Below are 22,359 nucleotides of genomic sequence, written 5' to 3' on the forward strand. Positions count from 1 at the left end.
CATTATAGGTTCTCCTAGAACAGTTAGTACTGGTTGCTGTCTATAGGACAGCCATTACTTCGATACTGCATTGCAATCCTTCTCTATTGGTGTGGATAGAGTATGTGCACAGGAGGCATACTTCCCACCCTCCCCCATTTCTTCCTTGTGTACAAGCTTATGAGAAGAGATTTTTTTTTTTCAGATGACAACACCACTTTATACACTGCCCTTCCCTTTTTAAACTTTTGTTTACAAGTTTTCATTAGGGGAGGGACAGATCAGAGACCAGAGCATGACTCCACACCTTTACACAATGGTACTTGCTGAATGCAGTGGTCACTGTTATGTCAGTATCTTAGGCAATGCAGATGACAAGAAAATTCATAATAATTAATGGCCATTGGAAGCAGAAATTAATTGTACTTATGGAATGTGATGCCGCAGACTTTAAAATTAAGTTATGTTCTTGCAAACATATGTAAAATGCCCATGCAAGAGTGGCTAGAGAGGTGAAGGATGGAATTAATTGATAATCAGTCAACACAGGTTAGAACATGCTTGGTTTTTTTTTTTCCCCCAACAGAATGTGCTTCTTGTTAATCCTCTGAAATAACTGGAAGAGTTCAGGCTGGTGAATTCTTTATGACAAAGTTAAGCTTCTGTAACCATAATGTATGATGTGTTGATAGAAACATGAGCAAAGCATACCCTAGAGACTTCCTGAAGAAGAGAGATTCATTTTGCAAAGAGCGATCTACAATTTCGTAATTCTGCGAGGAAATTCACAAATACACAAGCTCATCTAAGACTGCTTGCATTTTGGGAGACCTGGGATTGAGAAGTTAGTTACACAACGGTTTAATTCTGCAGTCTCCCATATAAAATAGCGATTCTTACTCTTGGTCATATTCTGCCCTCTCTGAACCTTTTTTTAGGCATTCTTGTATCGTTCTTCAATGAGAGAACATTCTACCATGAAGAATGTTCTCTCACCTGCTAAGATTTCCCACTTGTGTTGACATATCTTGTGTGAAAGTCATTTAGAAGCTGAGTAATCAAGACGGACTTCTAGATGAAAAGGAGAAAAAAGGAAAAGAACAATTACAGATGAGAGAGGTGGTTTTAGTAAGTGCAGTAACTGGCAGGCCAGAGAACAGAGTGGGGCTACACAGAAATACACAACATAAGGAAGGAGGCACCACTGCAAAGAAAGAGTTTTTGCACAATGCTATTTTTTTGAACCCACAAATGAAAAAGCCAGTCAGATCACAAAACCATTGAAGTCCTCAAGATTGTTCTCTGCACTTGCAGTACCTATTTGCTTTGGTTACCACTCAGTCCTGCTGCTTTGGCATCGCCTTGTGGAGCATCAAACATACCTAATCCTGGCCGAGTAGTAACTGGCGGGAAGTCACAACAGACTTTTCCTCTGGTGAACCTTCATTGCTTAATCAAGTTCCATCTTCACAGGCACAACGGTGGCTCTTCAACCCAAGCAACAAGCCAAAACATTTTCCAAACACCTGTTCCACTATTACCATTTCTGATTTCTGATCCTTGTAATCAGGTACATAACCCTGGGCCTGTCAGGTATATGCACACTGCATTTGCCTGTTGGATATTTTACTCCTTGCAATCAAGGATTCTTTTTTTCCAAATCATTATACTACTATCAGCATTATCTGAACCAAGTACTCCTCCACTCATATGCTTTGCCAGATCAGATGATACTCATTTAATTTAATTTCAAGTACACATAACATTCCTTTAACAGCTTGACATGGATACCTTTCAGTACACATGTGCATTTCTGCTCTGCACAACTTTGTTGGAAATAGCCAGTGTGCTGGGCTGTGCAGTGAGGAAGATGTTCTGTGATGGTCCCTTGTAAGGACACTGCCTTGATAATCCAACATAATAGAGAAAGCACACACAATTTCACAATTAGTTCCTTAACATACAAACAGGGTTCTCTTACTGTGACAGCTTTATTTGAATTGCAGCTAGGAAACCTCTGCAATTTTCTAGCAGTAATATCCAGTAATATGCAGAAACAGTCAGTCAGTCATTATTAATAGCTGGAGGATTACCTCCTAAGCCTCAGGCAAAGACAAGCTAAGTCTCTGCTGATAGGGGAGTCCCAGAATCAGAAGAAACGTAGGAAAAAAAAGGCCTCAAAAAGATAGTAGGAAAGGGAGAATGGATTCACATTGGACTCTATCTCTAGGCTGTAATGGTCCAATTGCCTCTAAAATCAAAGCAGCTATGGACTACTGCACAAGCACCTATAAGAAAACATTAAAAAGCAAACCAAGTTCTGATGGATACCTGCTTCTCCCCGAAGGGCCTTCTCCACAGCAACCCCTCTCTCCTCGAGTTGTCTCTGCTTCTCTTCCACTTGTTCAAGCTGCCGCTGGATGATCTGTTCAGAGAAGAATGGAGCAGAACCTCACCAACAGCAATTCACCTGCTCTGTCTGCAGCACTCATCCAGCACTAAGTGACTTCAGTCAAATCGACCTTTTCAAAACCAAGTATTTGTATTCAACAATACACTGCTTCAAAAGCTAGCATCGCAGTCCCTCCAACTGTGACATCCTCCCCACTCCCTTGCATCCTATCCCTTAATTTTACAAACACCTTGATACTCACTTACTTGTTATAACTCCAATCACCTTCCTAAACGCTGAAGTGAAAGGGGATGCTATTCTGTCAGCTGAGCCCCCACCTCAAGTTTTAAACAAATCCCATCACCTATAGATGATGCCAGCAGTTTTCCAACAGATTCTCTGGTGATTAAAGGTTAATTTGGTAACACTTCACCCAGCAGCATAATCTAGCAAAGCAACAATAGATGCAGCTTCATTGGGTATTATCTGACTATCACTGTTCTATTCAGTGCATGATGCTTCACTCATCTCCAGCTAGAAAGGTGTTATGGCCATTATTTTTCTCACTGTAAAACTATCATGATAGATTTTAGCCATTCTTCCCATGTCTGTGACATATCAAATTTGAAAGAGTGAGTAGGAGCAGGGACAAACATGTAGAAATAGAGGAAAGTTCTGTCTCTGGATCCTCTTCTGACACACTCAGAGGAATGTCAGGATCTTGGTACTTTCACATAGAGTTAACCGTCTGCCATGACAAGAAGATTGTGAGACACTACCTGAGCTCTGTGTAACCTCTTTAGCTCCTCTTGCTTGGCTTGTCTACGGGCAGCTTTCTGTACTCGCCGGGTCAGCTTGGCATTCAGTTCCTCTTCTGTGTAGGCTCTCTGAAGGAAGGAAAAACAGGAGCAGGTTTTATTTGCACGCTCAGAGATGTGGGGGGACGGATGTCCATTTTCTCTTCCAAAATCTCAGAAGGGAGGTGTTCTGTCTTTGCCATGGCTGTGTCAAGCTTCTGTAGGCAAAGGTGTTCACAATGCAGTGAGCAACAATTTCAGGGTCAAATCAGGAGTGAAGCAGCATATAAGCCAACTGCAAAGCTGTGATTTTAGTGTCCCACCCCTGTCTTCCACTGCTATATGAAACCTCTCCCCAAAGACCAAATCAATTTTTATTCTATTTCTCAATAGCTTTAGCCAAGTGGATTTAGTTAAATCAATGAGTACCATACAGAGGGGTCACCTTGATTTCATTTTAAAAGAGAGTAAAGGCATGTCTACATGAACAGTTACAGCAGTATAAGCTAAAAAATTATTATAGACTAGTTGTAGTTGTATTGGCATTCCCCCCCCCCCTCCCTATTTTATTCTGGAGCAAGAACATCCATAGTTGGGAGTTATACTGGTACAATGGGTAATGACTGTGTAAATTTGTGCAATTTTTCTATGAATCAAGAAGGCAAAAAGACATTTGAAAGCAGAATGACATTCTACTGTGAGACGGGAAACCCCATCTCAAGAGCAACCCTGCAAAACTGGCTGGTGTAAAATGGAGCAAACAACCCCTAAACTAAAACTAGAATATTACAACACCAGAAGCCATCCAAAAGGAGAAAGGCTACATTTATAGAAATAGAAAGGCATTTCTTCCTCTTCTTTATTTACTCTCAGTGAAACTAGTTTAAAAATAAGTCTTTTTAACATTACTGAAATCGGGTTTAGTATCTTACTAGGTATACTAGTTGGTTGTGTTGTAGGCTAGGAGGGCTTCCTCTCATAGGCTTTTAAGAGTGTCAAAGAAACTTCACAACTGCATTAAGCGAACTACAGTGAAGAAAAGAACTCCCTTCCCACATACATGTATGTAGGCTTTAAGGGACAGCTGTAAAGAGATGTCTTCCACTTCTGGAAAGAGATCTTCTCCATGGACAGTCAACTTTAAGGACAAAATGTCAGACAGATCACCCTGAATTTTGCTTTATCTAGTTATTGTACTGCCACATTGGTCAGTCTACCTCTGCTTTACTGTTCTCAGTGAACATAATTTAAGGTAGGATCACAGCTCTATTAAAAATCCCTCAGGTAGGTGGTTAGCAAGCACCATCATTAAAGCTCCAAGAAATTAACACTTTACTCTTCCTTTCTTTTTTTAAAACACAAAATCCACAATGACATCCAAATCAAAAGGTAAAGTGATAGAGGGTGTGACTTTCCTATCCCATGTAACACTGTTGTGACTGTGAAGATGGGACAATACAAATTTCAGAAAGCAGCAACATTTCTGAAATAGAAATTTTAGCTTGATACAGAGTTTCACTAAGATTTCAGTGAACTCAACAATTTTGATGGACGCTGATTAAATTGTGACAATTCACTTGAACTCATATTCTAAGTATTAAAAAAAGAATACACATACATATTTAATTGCCTTGAAAACCAATTTGTTCTCAAGCTCAAAGATCATCTACATCACTCTGTACAGTGGTGCACTGCTGTGCACTGATAATTGCATGCATTCTAACCAGACAGACAATTCAGAGCTTAAAGGATTTTTGGTGGACAACCTCTCCAAGGAATTTGCTGCCCATGTCTGCTAACATCTCACGCATGCACAGTCAATGTTTGCGATGTTAGTGCACATGTGATGGGTAGCTATGGATTCAATGGGTTAATATAGGGACATGCAATGCAACAATGGCCAGCTAGTGCGAATGGAGACACTACCTTTGACGAATATGATCTCTTGAATGCCAAGGCGTGTGGTACATAAATCGACTTTAAAGGGGGAATGGTAAAGGGAAAAAAAAATAAAAAAAAAACATACAAAATGAAGCAAAATCAGTTCAACATTGAAAACAGATGCACAGTAATAAAACAAAGCTGTTTGTAAATGAAACATAAAATTGTGCAAATGCTGAACGTGACCCAGACTGTTGAAGCGCAATGGAAATGTCCGCAAAACCAAGTTTCTAACACTCTCCTGAAGGCAATTAGTTTTGGTGGCCTCTTTGAAGATACAGTCAACTTGGAAATACATTTTTCTAGAGGAATTATTTGGCCTTTATCTGCCTATGGTTTTAATGTCCACTAAGCAAGAACACATACATACACATACAAATTTTGACTTAGGATTTGGAATAATGGCTTATGCAGGTCTGAACCGGCTCAGCCAACCATATATTACTCTGTCACACAACTCTCCATTTACAATCTGATTTACAACCTCTCCTAGGAGGAGTTGTGTTTATTTCATGGTTTTAAATTATATCTACTTCATAGAAATGATCATTTGCATTTAACTAACATCATAAATCTTCCTCACTGCTTTGTGACAGGAGAAACACCAGATGGGCTCAGAGTGGGCTGTATGTCCTACAATAATGGCATCTGCCTGTCTAAAAAGAGAGCCTCCAGAGAGCCTGAGGAGCTAAAATTATGAGAAGAAGGAGAAAAGGAGGAGAAATCACTACCATCTCTATCCAAGGACATTCTATGTTACCCTGTACCCAAAAATAAGGCAAGTAAACTACATAGGGTTTATAAGAGAGGTGAATTTCCCTTGTGTCATGAAGTACAGAGGGCATTGTGCCATTCTGGGCGAACAGCCAGCATTTTGCATTTTCACATTCAATTAACTAAAAACAGTCACAAATGAAAAGCCATAGAACAACTTCAGCACGTATGCAAACAATGGGAAAAAGCAAACTACCTGCGGTAGTAAAACACAGGTCTGATCACAATACCACAATTACACAGGAACAACGACAAATACACACACAATGACACACATCTATAAACACGAGACCCACGGGGCATTTACATTAGGAATTCTTTACAAGATGCTGCTCTTGAAAGACACTACATTAAACAACACTGAATTAATTCACTGCTGATCACAAACAACAGGCTAAACAGAGCAAGCTGTTTGGGAAGCAAGCTCACTACAATTACCAAAAAGCAGCACAAGCACAACTTCAGTTTAGAGAAGGGGTTCACATAAGTTAGGTGGCACACAGGAAGTCAACTCTTACCCATAATAAGTAGCGGTTAGTTTGTAACTTAAAAAAATATAACCCCCACCTCAAATCAGTACAAAACCAGTTTTGTCAGTCTTGAAGTTCAGTTACATTTCCTTGAACAGCAAAGCATTCCAGTGTTTGCGTGTACGTTCTACATCCTTGGATAGGATGCAATAAAACTAGGCAAGTGGAGTTCTCAGATTCGTTTCCTCTAAATAAATTAATTCTCAAAACCATTCTTCTGAAAATAGGCAGATGCTGAGCAAAGAAATTCTTAATGTAACTTCAGCAACAGCAAAGGGGAGAAAATGAGACACCACCACCATGCCCTTGGCAGAGCTGGCGAGATATTTTCAGTATAAGGATTCCAGGCATCCGCCACTGTCACCTATCCCCTCCAATGCTTAGATGAGAACTTTTTTTCTGCAAAAGCCATTTCAAATCAAAGTAGCTCAGCACAGGGAAAAAAGTGACTATCAAGGCATATCGAAGTCTGAAAAGAAGAATGAACTTTACTGAAGCCCTGCTTCGTCCTGAAGGAGCTTACAAGGTAGAACAGTAACTCTAACTCTTATCTGAACCCCCTGTATTGCACATATGTCCTCTGCTAGCCACAGGTACCTCATTCTTCTGCATCTCCTGAAAAATGCAGAATTTCTCATGAAACGCCTTGAGAGCATGCAAGGAGGAGTGGAAGGGGGAGAGAAAAAAAGGGAATAAAGTAAAAACAAAATAATCTTCCTCTTGTAAGAGATCTAGGTCAACTAGGGAGAGAGGTTAAAAGAGAGGTAAGTAAATACAGAAAATTCCTACTTACTTCATCGACTCCTTCCACCAGCCTTAAATTAATTCGTTATTCTAATTCATTCCACTATATATACATAGAAGGCATTTCCTATGAGACTTCAATTTGCAGTGCTTCCATACCTTTGCCATCTCAGCCAAGTATCAACTAGATCCTGCCATTTGCGACTGATTTGTGCACAATGGCTGACAGGTTTGAGACAGGAGGCACAGACCACTGTGTCTGTGACACTATCCCCTCAGATGCTCTCTTTTTCCCAAGTTTTTTTTAACATGTGAACCAGGTGCCTTCCGGAAGGGGCAGGGGGAACAAGTTTTTAATTCTTCAGTACCAGAAGGGCCTTAGTGTTCTGTGGGGTCAATGAAATCTCTACTTATTCCTCCAAACCTTCCAAACTCTGTCTAACAGAGCTTAGAAGCTCTCAGGAATGAAAGGGCTCTTCCCTGTTACTATGATTGAGCAGTTCCTTAAATTGTTTCGCTTATTTTTTGCATGAATAGTGCCATTCTAAAATTGAAACAAATAGTTTAAAAGCAACTAACTTTGGCACTTGGCTCTCACCAAGTACATATAAATACGTGCAAATAAACTAAATGTATTTTTCTATCTGTGGTTTTATGGATACCCACTGGGGTCTCCTCTTTCCTCCTTAATAACTTCCTTAAAGCACCATTTAAAGTGAAACTATTTTGGCTAGAAAGCCATTGATATGTCTTACAATATGACATTATAGCACTAGCTAGGGAAAGTTGGTCAGGAACAAGAAACAGCTCTCTCAGAAGAAGCAGAGTTCATACCAGACCACACTGGAATGAGAACAGCAGTCTAAGACCAACCTCTATATACCAGTATTTCATAGGGGCTCACTACTATGTATTTCAGCTTCACAGTTGTTACCTACATACACAGACATACAGAAATACTCAGCAACTACCGAGAAGTCCTCAAAGAAAACAGAGTCAAAATGGAAGAAACAGCTGATGGCTCATCCTTTCTCCAAGAAGAGAAGGTACTAATTGAGACTGTACACATTCTCTTCTCCCACGAAAAATAAGCAAACCTGCATAAGCTGCAAAACTGCAGCCTGTGGCTTATACCTCTTAGATGAAGATCTGTCTTGACTATGTTCTTGATATATGAAAAAGTACATTCCAGTCTGTAGTTTGCTTGGAATTCTACTACTTTAATCTATCAGAGAGGCTGGTAAAACACCCTAAAATTGGACCCTCACAAAAAGTGAGAACTATCTCATTGTTATCTTTTTGCAATAACATTAGAGCCAGTGAAATTTACTCTTCTGACATTAAATGTCTGTTTCTGTAGATCACTGGCATACTCACAACAGGGACAAAATTCACTATTCTGACTGTGATACTTGTTCTAATGTCACAGTGAGACAACAGATCCTTCATGTAATAACAGTGGGGAGCAGTTTGCAATGGTGAAACCAAGTGAAACCAACTTATTTTAGGCAGAACAGTCGGCCAACTTACAGGAAAGCCTGTTCCATGGAAGAAACAGCAAAAAGAACAAAATTAATCATCCAAGTTTCTGATGTGGTTCTCTGAGCCTGTGATCTGCATGATGCTAGATCCATCTAAAATGCATTTCCCATCTGCCTACCTCTCGCTTGGATTTCTGGGAGGAGCGTTCCAGAATATCATCACTGGAGAGGTCAGAGTCCTCTGAGAAACTCAGGTGTTGACGGAGCTGCAAATCTGAGAAGCCAGGAATAAAAAGAGGAAGTTAGAGCAGTGGTAACTATTCCTTCTGTAAACATTTCAGAACTCAGTTGATAAGTTGTTTGATTGAGCTTCAAAAATACTCAGTCCTTTTATGCCAGTCTCTGTTGTTTCGCCTGGGATTATGGAGTGATCAGAGGATCACTGCTCCGCAAAATGACCAGTATTAGTTAGAAGCTTCATTCTAAGGGAGCATCACTTTCTGAAAATGCTGTTAAAAATAATGGTCATGATTCCCTCTTTGTGAATCAATGCTCTTATGATAGATACAGCACTTGGATGATAGCAGCTGGCACTATTGTGGCTATTTGCACAAGGCCAGAGAAATGTAACATGTTTGCTTTCAATCGCATTTGTGGCTAACTTATTTACTGTATCACAAATTGCTATTAAACATCTTCGCCTGCACCTGATGGCATGTGAAAGATTTACATGAGGCTGCAGAATCCTGACTTCATAGATCAGCAGACAGTTGCCAGATCACTGAGAACACAGGAGTAACTGCATCTCTGCAGTCTTCAGCATCAATGGAGACAGGTTGAAAGAAAGAGAACAGACCACCCATGGAAAAGATGAGGATCAGGTTTAAAATAGAGACGAAACGTCACAAACAACTGATTTCATAAAACAGTGCTTACTTCTCAAATCAGTCTAAGGCAGAACACAGATGTACCTTGTACATATTGAGAGTGAAGCTTTCATTTAAGGATTCATTTTTTTCAGTGGCATATCAACTAATTCTGTCAATAAGCTAACATACAATTCTAGTCACTAGCACTTATCCTGATCTGCCCATTTGACACCAGGGAGCAGTGTCATTCGGCACAGCAGCTGAATGACAAAGCCAGCCAAACGTACTTTCAAGGATACCTAGCTGTAGGAAAAGCACATGGTGCAGAGGCACATGTCTATTATACCTGCAGCTGTAACCAACGGAGAAGCTTTGTGCTTGCCAAAATCCACAGTGGCACTACTTGAGGGAGTACTTGGGCAGGATTTGTCATCAGTCTTTTTCTTCTTGTCTTTCTTATATCCAGAGAAAACAGACTTCCATAACGACCTAGGCTTTGTTGCTTCCTCTGTCCCACCACTAGATTTGTCAGAAAGCCTGCTGTCATTTTTGGATTTCTTCTCCTTTTTGTTCTTACGAGGGGAGAAAAGAGAAGTTCTTTTCTTACTCTTCCCACTGGAGCCTTCTGAAGAGGTGACAGACCCCTCAGGTCCAGCCATATCAGCAGCAGGACTTGAGAACTTCTCACTAGCAGTATCATGCTTTCGTGTAGATCCCTCTGCTGTTTTCAAGGCCAGATGCTTTGGAGAGTCATAAAACAACTCTTTGGTCTTCAAGGGCATAGAAGATGCCTTTCGTGCCCTTGTGGCCCCAACAGCAGCAGCTGCAGCTATCTCCATATCTTTCATCTTACACAACTGTTTAGCCATGGCATCACGCAGTGCTTGGCTCTTGACAGACTTCTCTCTGGCTCTCATTCTTTCTTCAGCAAGCTCCTTGGCTTCTGCAGAAATTTCAGGCAACAATCTCTTCTTTTGATTAACCGCTCCTTCCATTGAGGGTGGGCCACCATTTTCTTTGACCAAGGGCAAATGAAGTGGTTTCTCTGGCCTTGGCCTACTGGTAGGAGGTGTAAAGAACTTCTCGTGAAGGCTTGAGTCCTCTGTCCTGTCATCATAGGTGTCTTCTACATCATCAGCAAATGGAATCTCATCCACACTCTCTGCAAAAGACTTTCGCACATCATCTTTTTTGGCCTGGGTTGACTCTTTGGCAGCAGAGGTCGGCCCATGGTGTGGGGGAGCAGGAGGTGTTGATGCTGGTGTTGGAGGTGACCTGGATTCAACCTCATTCTGCCAGACTGCTTGATGCCTCTTTCTACGCAAAGTGGCTGGTTCTTCATCCTGAGGAGGCGGTGGTGGCGGACTTGATGGAGGAGTAAGCATGGTAGAGTCAGAAGTATTGAAGCTCTGGCTAGCCATAGTTCTCATGTTAGATGAGCTCTCCTGAAGGCCAAGTCCAGAACTGCTGGATACATCTCTCCTTACTTCACTGGAAATCTTTAGCTCTTTTTCTGATGGAGATTTTGGAGTGAGCAGAGAAATCTGCTCGTTTTCTAACTTGGACAGTCCCTGTCTTCTTGGGGCAGGGTGGGGTTTCACAAGACGGATCCTTTCATCCCCTGAAATATTTTCGCTATTAAAAGTCTTCAGAGGAGTTGTCTCAAGGGCAGATACAGCAAAGTTTGTCTCTGAGCGTTTGTTTCTGTCTACTGGAGTGAGCCCTAAGCTCCTCCGGATTTCAGCACTCTTCGTCCAGAACTCTTCTACAAGGTTACTCCGTTTCAGGGCTTCTTCTGCAGTAGTAGGGCTCCCCAATTTTTCCACCTCACTATCCTGGCCCCTAAGGACCAGTTTGGCTAAAGGAGTAGACGTTAAGGTTGGGACAGGTTGGAAACATACTGGAGGCTCCACTGGGGATGGAATGGATGTTTCAGCAGAAGGCAAAGGCTGGGAACAGATAGGCATTTGAGCAGATGTTAGGGATGAAGCCAATGTTGGTGCTGCTGGCTGAGACTCTGCTACTGATGTAGGTGCAATGGCTTCTGGTGATGCAACCGGCTGGGATAACACTGGAGATGGTGGCACCAAAGGGCTCTTAACTTTCCTGTCTTTGTGCATTTCATCCTTTGGTCCTTCTTCAAGAATGAAAGGCTCAGGAAAAAAGCGTGTCTCTGGAGATTTTATTGCATGGGATACTTCAGCCAGGGGATCTTTTGCATCCTACAAAAAATGAAAAAGGGAAATATTAACAGCCACTGGGCACATTAGAACACTGTTCCTTTTTTTTTTTGCTTTTAACAAGGTTAGCAATAAGGAAAGCACCCAAGTATCAACATATTAAAAAAGCCACACGTGACATGCCATTTGCAGGCCTGGAACATCACTTAGGATTTCTCATCAGGTATGGTTCATTTTTCTGCCCCATTGTGTAAACTGTCCTTTGTAGATGACAACAAGGCAAATTTAATTTTTGGAAGAGAAAACACTAAACTAAATTCCAGAAATCCATTTATATCTTTTCCTGCTCTCCCTTCAAATCTCCAGCTCTGTGTATTGTGGTGGTCCCTCGTCTCAGACAGATTTGGTGCAAGACTCTCCAGCTCTCATCAACATAGCACTTCCTGTTGGCTAGCATCTGCTGTAATGTTTTCTTAAAGCAAGGGGTGCTTCATCCGTTAAGAGTAAATTAGGCTGCAATTCCCTTGCCCCTTAATGATCTGAGAAGTCTTGGTTTTCATTTCCTACATCCAGACTGCCATATTACTCAGTAGCACAATTTGTTGTTTTACAATTTAACCCTTTGGCAGTGGTTTCTCTTATTGAGCTCTGGTATTATTCTTTCCAATGACAACTTTGGCACCAGCTTTCTTTTGAATGCAGACAGCTTGGTTTAACTGACACATGACCATTAGAGCATGAACCTCTCTATCAGTGTGCTTGTATGACACATATTAAACACCCAGCTCTTAAGTACTGCATTTAGGACCTGTCCTGATACAAACAATGTCTAACAGAATCGTTAGATGGTCCTGAAAAAAAACCCCATATTTTTAATAGAAAGTGAATGTTATCAGCAATTGCTGTCGGCAAACCAGCCTTACCCCATAATGTGTCCGTTCTAAAAGTAAACTGGTTAATGACAAAACTCTTTAGGATAAAGTCTAGCCTTTTAGTAATTCCTTAAAGACAAACACTTGGGAGGGAAACAATTTGAATTGAACATTTTAAGGGTCATGTACTTCCTGCTCTTACACACCAGTAGATGGAAACACCACAGTACGCTTGTGTGCTGACTCCAGGGCTGACAACATGACTGTACATCATTGACATGTCTCACTTCCTTAAGCTGAACTATGTTGTTACTCTGGAATAAATAAGCACTGCTTTGGTTACTTCTAAGTAATACAAATATATTGAATTGCAACTGTACAGATTCTGCTTTTGGTACAGAAAAGATATCCAAACCAGGTTAAACAGGAAAGACTTTACTTATGGCTCCCCTCATGCATTATATGTATCTCTTGTTAACTGCACATTGAAATTAAAATATCCTGTATAATTCTTTTGGGGACTTTGTGATGGGAACTTGTGTGACTGTGACAGAGCCATTATACTCTGAAGATAGGAAAGAAAGATAATATACTATTTTTTAAGTCTAAATGAAGTCATATTTAAAGATCATCAACAAAAATTACAGAGATAGGAAAGGAGGAAAGCCCACTGCTGTCAGTCCTCATCAGTTTATCCAACTAACTGTTCTATTGAACTACAGGTAGTATGTAGAAAACTTCAAAGACTCTCTTTCTTACCTCCACTTGTTTTGCTTTGGGACTATCAACTGGAGTCAGAGGAAGGACACTGTCACTAGGTGACTGGATAGGGATGGATGGCTTGCATGGCTCTAGGGAAAGCAAAAATGTTTCCAAAAACACATCAGACCGCTAATAATCTATTTATTTTATGTTACACACAGCAAGTAGTGACAAATTTATCAGCTTTTTACAAATTCTAGATTGGACTTCTGGAACATAGACAAAATTTTTTAAATGTCCAAAATGGTACAAGCTTTTTAACGTAAACACTTCTACAAGAAAAAGCAGTTAGATAGGTTCTCACACTTCAGGAAGCTGTAATAATGGATTCAGAGCAGTCTTCTCAAAGTGTTAATTAAAGCCTTGCCACTAAGAATAGTGAGATGGTTCAGATCCAAGAGACTGCCTTCTCTTAAATCTAACAAATGTATAGACTATCTCAAATGCAATTACAATCATTCAAACACTGATGGGAAAGCTATTACCTTCTGTCACACTGCAAGAAGTACCTTCTGCTCCTTCTTCATCTTCAGAGACTTTTAGTTCTGGCTCTTCTACGTCACCTTGATGTAAGCGAAACTCCGCTTCTGCATCAGATGGGATGTCATCTGAACACGGATGGGGCGGGGGAAAAAACCAAGAGATCTTGGATACAAGTCCATCAGGACATCTGTTTATTATTTAAAAGTCTTTCATAATCCTTTCTTTCTAGTCACATGGTGCTAATCACTTTCATAACCTGAACACCTAAATGTTTCACTCCTTTTTTTTGTGTGATAATTAGAGTCCTTTAAGAGGTAAATGATGGACTATTAGTACAAATAAGTAAATTAGTAATTGAAGTCATACCTTACCAGTTTTCTGGAAATTTTTCAGTGTTTTTTGACATATGCAGTTTATTTTACATTAGCAAGGGAAGATTTTTGGCATAATATTGTGGACTTCTCACAAATTTACTTCTATTTCTGTTATTCAGCAGGATTAGTACTGAATACGGACACAAGACCAAGCCCTCTAGTTAGCAGATGGCAAGAAGACACGAGAAATTTATTCTACAACCCATGGCATTGAGGTTCTTCTGTTTCTTTTTGTCTTTTAATCCTGGCTCCCTCTTGACTGTTTGAAACAAACTCCCACATCACTAAAAATAACATCAGGTTTAAGTACCCTCATGCAAAGTATTTTCTGCCAATACAATTCTGTTCACGTAACAGGTTTAAATGATGCACAGTGGTACCCTACCGTCATCCAGCTCTGCACCCGTGTCTCCCTCTTCACCTGCCTGCCCTTCTGTGTCTGCAGGCTCTGTGCCCAGCTCGTCCTCCGCATCATTATCCTCACATGGAGCTAGAATATATTAAAATATTGAGGGGAAAAAAAAGAAAAAAAGAAAAAACCCCTATATAGTGAAAAGGTTCTACATTGAACTGTACCAACAGTTTATAGTGGAGATATTTATTAATTACTGCCAAAACAAGAAATCCTGAAATGTGTCACCCAGAAAGACATCTATGGTGAAATACTTCCAGACTCCAGTGATTCAAGGAATGCCTGCCCTTGAGGAGTCTCCAAGGCATTTGCAGCAAAAGAAGCTAGCGCTTTTCTGAGCAACAGGCCTTGTGAAAAATTAAAGAGAAGGGGACTGGGAAGACATCAAACTAGAATAAAGTTTACTGTTCTTCCAGGAAGACCGTATTTTTCTTTACCACACCAGAACAGTTACCACCACTTTATAGCATATGTGTATTAGGTGAAAACTGAAATCTCACAATGTACCACAACTGTTCATCTTGAAATTGAAACAGGCTTTTGAGGGTGTAAGTCAGAGACAGAGTCTAGCTCTGGGATTGATCATTATTACATTTGGAAACTGTTTAACTCTGTGCAGCTACAGCAGTCTTTGGTAAAAGGGTCTAAGTGACTTGATATGCTGTACAAGTGACTAGGACCACATTCATTGAGATATTTTTAAGTAAATAAAAAGATAATTCAAAACATTCTTTTCTGTTAGAGATCGTAATTTGATTTGCTGGGTCAAAATAAAGAAAAGATTCTTGAATTTATAACTCTGAAAAGGGCATTTGACATTACCACTTGTGACAGGATTTAATTACAGGAAGAGAGACAAGACCAAACTGTGGGGTCTAAATTTCATTATTAAATGATATTTTTTTTAAAAAAACTAAACCTTATGAGACCTTGTCCCATCTCTAGTGCTACGGATGATTTGCTTAATTTCTTTTTGTTAAGCATTTTCATAAAACATAATTTAAATATAAAAAAAGAAGCAAGCACTTCCAGGTTTTTTTTCCCCAGTAGAGACAGTCACCTACATTTTTAGGTTTGTGCAGTGAGTTAGCACCAATTCATGTCCAACAACATGCAGACATTTAACTCTATTGTGTATGCTATTGCAAATGCATACACAGCACGTATTATTATGCACAATGTTTGCTAATTATACACATAGGATATGGTCCTATAATTATGATAACAGATATACTAATAACCTTCTTGATTGCACCTATACCAGTAAACTAAGCGGTGCAAGTCTCTGGACCTGAATGCATACAGTGTCATACTCTCATCTTCAGGAGGGCTCCAGGCATGGCTCCCAGCAGTTAGTTCCCAGGGCTGGCGGCTGTTTCCAACAGGCAGTCCGGATGCAGCCCCCTGATTCTGGATGGCAAAAAAGTTTAGCCATATGGGAGTGAATCGTGTTATGCCATCTTTTTGCTGAGTCAGGGAGTAGGCCCTGATCCTTTTTGTTTACTAGTGACAATGTGGCTTTTAGAACCATTTATATGCTAGCATTGCTAATCAATACAACCTTGAAAACAAACCAACCCTCCCTAAAACTGAGGTCTTGCAGCCTCTCCTCTTTCTCTAATACAGATATTTGCTTATTTCACAACACAGCCTTCAGTGGGTGGTTCATCTTCTTCCTTCAACTTGAGAATTTGTCTTTTTCCCCTCTGTAGTATTAAGACAGACAAACATATGGGCAAGTTTATTTTCTGTTAACTACTGTGAAAAGGCAGTTACACTTATGTGTGATAAAGCACTGGCCTATTCCCTTACATCAAAGGCTTATAAAATCCAGAATCTTACAGATGTCGAGCGTAGGAGTCTGAATCATATAGAAAAGGCTGGACTGCCCACAGGGGCATTTACAAATCTACTGAACAAAATCAAACTGTGTCTCAGTCTGATTGCTGCTTAGGTATGCAGCAGCTTATGTTATTTTGGAAATAATAATGTCATGGGATGGTTTTATAGTAACAGCAAATGCGAGTAATCTTAATCAAAACTTGCAAAAGCGCAACTCTGATGTTAGAAATATCTGATACCACTACGCATATGTGTGCCTTCAGATCCAGAAACCATGAACTGACATGACACACATAGGGAGTGCTGGAGAGAGAGGAGAAAATCAATTCTTAAATAGGTTGGTACACAAAACTCAACAGAAGATTACAGATGCATAGATAAGTAACAACGTGGTGCAAGGGTGGATCCCATTTTGAGGGACATTGAGAGCTTGCAGGTGGCTGTTTATATTATATATATACTGTGCATATAGATATATACGCAGTTAGGATAAGGAGCAAGAGGCCAAAAGCTGTCACACAGTAACTCAGAAGCTACACACTACGGCAGCCAGAAACCGGGATCAGCACTTGGTTCATATCAGCTAGCAGCCATGAGCAGACTGCATCGTGTGCAGACATCTTGTAAACACTGCTGCCTTGCCAACACAGCAGCAGAAGCAAAGTTTTATAGGCAAGCTAGCTATTCTGATGTGCCAAAGCAACTTAGCTGTAGATCAACTAGCTAGCCACAAACTACTGCTGTTCCACTGATGTAGATACTTCCACCGCTTCACATGAATTTACTCTGTTACTCTAATCCCAGAATCTTCATGCTCATCGGTTTTGTTATAGAGCTTAGAGGACCACATAAAAAAAGTAGCTGAGCTCTACCATCCTTCAGCTTTCCTGAGGTTTTCCTAAATAACGTGGAAAGTCAAAGGAGACACAACAGCCGTCACTATTCCTAAAGATCCCAGCTTCAACCTTATTCTTCTTTCTTGTTTCCTTCACCAGATAACTAGAGTTTGCAGTTGCTAGAAAGAATGGCAGTTGCTTTAAGCACTCTCTGTCACTTAATCTTTCGACTGCAAGAAAGCTCCATGTTCCTTTTAGTCAAGGAGCTAGGGGAAGAATAACTAGTCCAGCCTTCAGTTTACGAAGCAAATCAAAGCACTCAACTAGATTCATCCTTCTACTTTATTACACCCAAGATAACCTCTCTGTTTGGCCTGCCTTCAGAAGGGTTACAACAAACGTCGAGTTCATGCAAGAATGGACTGTCTGAGCAAGGCATGCATGCAGACTCCCCCTTCCTCCCCCCTCCACGTCCAGTCATGCAGTAGCGACAGGGCCGTAAGTTCCAGGGTTAAAGTACCAGCTCAGCTGCTGAAGGCATGGAGAAGAGGTGGGCAGGGTTATTGTGCATTGGAATACATAGAACATCACCAAACTACCTCCAGGGACCGTCTCCAGCCACGCCTGTACCGCCTCATGGCGTACGGAGGGAAGGTCGGACGCTGAATTTAAAAAACAATAAATTGTAAGAAATTAAGGTTAGACCATCAGTAAGTGTCTAAAACAGAGGGGTGACAAAGGGAAATTTTTCAGTAGCAAATACAGGAATAAAACCTATGAGATGTTAAACAACTGATTCCAGGCTTGGGATTTAAATCGAGATAACATACAAATGTCAGGGGCCTAGGCTTCATTAAGGATCTGTAATGTTAGAGGAAATACAGATAGCACAGTGAGAAAAACACCACATCTGACCAGCAGGTTGCTGCTGCTGTGCTCCACTTGAAACTCTGCAGAGGAGGGAAACTAAGAGATGAAAGAGCTGAGCAACGAGAAAGGGGAGGCTGTAACAGGCATCCCAGAACCTGCGCTGCCTGGGTGCCAACGCCAGCAGGTGAAGAAGAGCGCCCGAAGCAGAATGAGAGGGGCTTCCATGTATATCATGCTGTCCCAGGCTTTCATATCAAACCCTATCGCCACTGCTACTGATGGGCTCTCCAAACACCTCGTATCAGAGAATACAGCTCAGCCAGGAACAAATTTATCTATCGAACTCTGGTTGAAACTTACAGCGTATCCACAAGTACTTACTGGTGACAGTCCTTTAAAAAACCAAACTGCTGATATGCCTGCACACACCTGTACTGTATGACAAAGTAATTGAAGCAGCTAATCTACTGATCAGTATTGTCCTAGTTTGCCCCAGTTTTAGGGGAAGGAAAGGAAATACTGCCTTTCTTCCCAAAAGGAAGTTGGAAAGACCACAAGATCAATTTTGGAAGGATCATCTTTTTGCTGTCAGCTGTACCAATACACTATGGAGAAGTAGGAATCATAAAATACAAATTAAAAGAAAATATTGAAAACTATAGTAATACGGACCCTCAAGCAGAAGCTAAAGAAACCTTAACTGTAGTAAGCTTAAGACACCATGTTAACAATTTTTACTTTAGCATTTTTAAACTTTAGGCAACTACTGTAGCAATACTGAATGTTACAGACAGTTGAACACAACCTGTTTCTGTGGTTGCAGTGGGAAGGAAATACCCATCTCTTTTTTGTAGGGAGCAGATTTCACACCGGAAAATCCCAGTGCCGTCTACGAACTGCAATTATAAGCATAGCCAAACTGATCTGGAACTGTGTATCAAGTTGGACCAGGATTAAAAAAAAAACCCAGACATCTAGAACTACAAGGAAAAGAGAATTATCTGGACTGGAATATAATCAGGCAACATGAGGTAAAGCCCTAGGCTTTTTTAATAGAGATCAGTCATTAACTTAACTTCACATTTGCTGTAAAAGACACCCCTTCCCACAGCACACTTATTCCCCCTACAATTCTGGCACAATGGTTACAGACTCTGAGAGAAGACCACTACTCATCAACTGCATGGTTAACTTTTATTAAGCCTAGGCTTCTGCATAGGTAAAGCACCTATGACATACTTACCTTAAGACACGCTGTAGTACAGTCTAGAATGAGGTCAGCAGGGACTGCTGGAAGGTGCTTACAAGAGAGCTAGAGTATTGGCATTTTCCCCCTCCAAAGTTTTCCTTTAAGTAACTGGCAATTCACAAGGGTCACATCTCACTTTAAAAAACAGATATACTGTCAAATCTTAAACACAGGGAATCAAAACCACCACTGATCAGTTTTGCAAGCCCTTTGAACTAACACGAGATGCAGTTACACACTTTGAAAAGCAGCAGCAGAGAAATGCGCTCAATACAGAAGCTGACCCTGTTCAATCTTTGCTGTAGTAGCTACACAACATAGACCTTCAGCTTTCCCTAAGGAAGTGTAGAGTCCTCACTGCCACAAAAAGCACGTAACAGCTTCTATTACTATCCCTAAAGTCAGCTACCAAGGGCTAATTGCCAGCGCTATCAAATCATAGGTGTAGTGAGGAAAAATGCTATGGAGTCAAAGCAGGCAGACAAATGGGTCAGAAGAAGTCACACCACCACGGAGCTGAGAAAGCAGTCATTTTAAGTAGACACTGACCTGAAAAGCAAAATGTTTAACCAAGTGTAATTTCAGTGTAATTTGAAAGTAGTGTCTTTCAATCACTGCTGCCTCTGCTGAAGTACGCTGCTTTTGAAGGGTGCAGAAGCAACACAGTTAAACAGCTGCAACCGTGAACCAGGACTTGATGGTGCAGGGCTTGGGGGAGATTACCTCTGGAGGTGGAGGACTTTGAGGTTGGGACCATTTTTTCCTCCTCCTCTTTTTCATGGATGTGTGTCCAGTGCACATCTGCCAGGATCTCCAGAGGATCAACCGGATTTACAATCTGCTCCAGTCTAAGGTTTCCAGCTAGCATGAGGAGGGCATGGCATACCAGGTTGTAGGCAGGGTATATGAAGGACAGGGAGGAAAAGATGGGAGAACAATGGAAAGGAAAGGTAACACATCATAGGAAAGGAAATAAGAAAAGAAGAAAGAAAATATTACTGGCTAAGATCAGTTTGCAAGACAGACAGAAAAAGCTCAGCATTGTGTGTGCACACATACACCAATACAGTGCTCCTCGTACTCCCCATCAAAGCTGAACAATGCCATTCCAAAGGCAGAGAGATGCTATTAAAAACATCATTGTAGATTATCTCTACTGCAAGCAGCTTTGCTGAATGAAAGACATTCTCTGGGTGTCCAACAGTATGTGGTATGTAAATACCAATTTAGCAGAAATTTCCAGCTTCTTCAGCCTATTCATTATGATTACTGCCAAAGACATCTTGCTGTTAAAGGCAAGGGACAATCTGCATTGTAGTTTGATGCACCAAAACAAAAGGTCTTTCATTCCTTACTATTGGGTTAAGCACTCCTTTCTATGCTGGGTACATACTTTTTTACATGATGGATCTCAGAGTTTCATGTGTGTGTGTTGTATGTGCATATGCACACATGGGCGCACACATACTTTAGCACTTAAAATGCTACTTTGTTTACTCCTGCTCTTTTGTACTGACTTGTTCGAGGGGTGGAATTTTTTTCTGAAGAATAACCGCGTTTTCATTATAACTGAACAGCTCCCCCACCTTGCCAGAAGGGACTTCCTGTCACACAAATGAATTTGTTTAAAAGAAATTGCATTACTCCTCTATTACTTGCCCACACAAAGCTCAGCTACTTATGGAGTGGCGAAGGGAAAAATGGGCACCTAAAGCAACTGATAAGCAACTTGTTTAACTGGTGCAGAACATTCACCTTGGGAGCATCTACCCTGAGGTGACTACTATATTCATACTCTGTCTCTATTGCTATCTGCTATGAAACTAAAGCTCAGGTTTTATTTACCTATAATAAAATAACTCATTCTACGGGGGACAGGTGTTCACTGTCTGCAGGAGCCTTCAGAAGCAAATGACTCATCCTGAAAGGAAAATGCCCACTTACTTTATAAAGTAGGAAGTCAATTTTCACAACAGCTGGATTACCACTGAATAGGGCAAAACACTGTTTCAGCAGTTTAGACACTCAAAAGCAGTTAGATTTTCATATGGTGCACTAGTGTTTGAAGGAAACAAGAAACATTAGCAGCATTTAGAGGTTGCACTCATTATTTCCTGCTGTCTCGTTTTAACAAAGTTCCTCTCTCCCAGCCACATTTTCCCCAGACATGACGAAGTGTTTGGGACTTCCGTTTCAGGAATGACAATGTGTGAGATTTGGCATTAAAACTGCAGAAGAAATAGGCATAGAATAGAACTGCAGGAAGGACAGAATCACCAGCTGGTTATTAAAGGGAAAGAGGGTTCAGACACACTAACTCAAATGCAGAGCAGGATTCACAATTTAGCCAAGCATTTAGCGGTTTTATGTCTCTGTCGCCTCATCAGAGAGTTTTCATATCAATTAGTACAATCACATGGTCTCCCAGAGCTACTGGACATCCCGCAGGAACAGGAACCTGGGCTTTTCTCACTCCCTACCAAAGCACTCGCATGCAGGCCCCAAGATGAGTAGAGTTAGCATTTGCATCACCACACAAAATTTTGTGTTAAAAGGTTTAGATTTGTCAGCAATGGCTGAGAAGTATATAGCCACTCAGCAAGGCTCAGGAAGAGCAGGTCCCACATGATCTGCATGTTTTAAAATGGATTTTGCTAGGATTTAGACCAGTGTAACACACACACCTTCAGTTACTCCACAAGTCTCTAGACAGAGGCCTGAGCCTGTCCTGATGAGGACATAGGTCCTTCTCTTCTTTCCCAGTAAATAAAGAGCAGCACAGCCAGCCATGAAGGACTTGCTGCTTGGCTAACAGGCAAACCTAATGTTTCCTTGAGGTCTAAATGCTTGAGAATTTCAAATGACACCTGGTGTAGCCTTCCCTCAAGGCTGCCTGCTAAGCTTTGCAGGAAGCTGGACATTAATTGCACTTACATTTGGAAAGGTAGCTTTCCCCTCCAGTTCCACCATAG

At 40.9% G+C, this 22,359-nt stretch overlaps 1 protein-coding gene across 7 annotated transcripts in view; it reads right to left on the reverse strand.

Annotated features, from left to right (window-relative positions):
* Positions 1 to 22,359, reverse strand: part of MICAL3 (microtubule associated monooxygenase, calponin and LIM domain containing 3) — a 165,315-nt gene that overhangs the window by 20,184 nt on the left and 122,772 nt on the right. For 5 of the 7 annotated variants that reach the window (XM_068402371.1, XM_068402369.1, XM_068402366.1 and 2 more), the window contains 10 exons: positions 20,111 to 20,248; positions 17,868 to 17,930; positions 14,564 to 14,668; positions 13,807 to 13,929; positions 13,319 to 13,410; positions 9,854 to 11,729; positions 8,818 to 8,912; positions 5,095 to 5,145; positions 3,151 to 3,258; positions 2,311 to 2,404 (listed from right to left, as the gene is read on the reverse strand). In XM_068402371.1, coding sequence (XP_068258472.1) covers positions 2,311 to 2,404; positions 3,151 to 3,258; positions 5,095 to 5,145; positions 8,818 to 8,912; positions 9,854 to 11,729; positions 13,319 to 13,410; positions 13,807 to 13,929; positions 14,564 to 14,668; positions 17,868 to 17,930; positions 20,111 to 20,248 — 2,745 coding nt within the window. The remainder of the gene's footprint in view (positions 1 to 2,310; positions 2,405 to 3,150; positions 3,259 to 5,094; positions 5,146 to 8,817; positions 8,913 to 9,853; positions 11,730 to 13,318; positions 13,411 to 13,806; positions 13,930 to 14,563; positions 14,669 to 17,867; positions 17,931 to 20,110; positions 20,249 to 22,359) is intronic. The other 2 variants (XM_068402370.1, XM_068402368.1) reach the window with 2 other exon arrangements.

This window comes from Nyctibius grandis, chromosome 5 (assembly GCF_013368605.1).
Source record: "Nyctibius grandis isolate bNycGra1 chromosome 5, bNycGra1.pri, whole genome shotgun sequence".
NCBI lineage: Eukaryota > Metazoa > Chordata > Aves > Nyctibiiformes > Nyctibiidae > Nyctibius > Nyctibius grandis.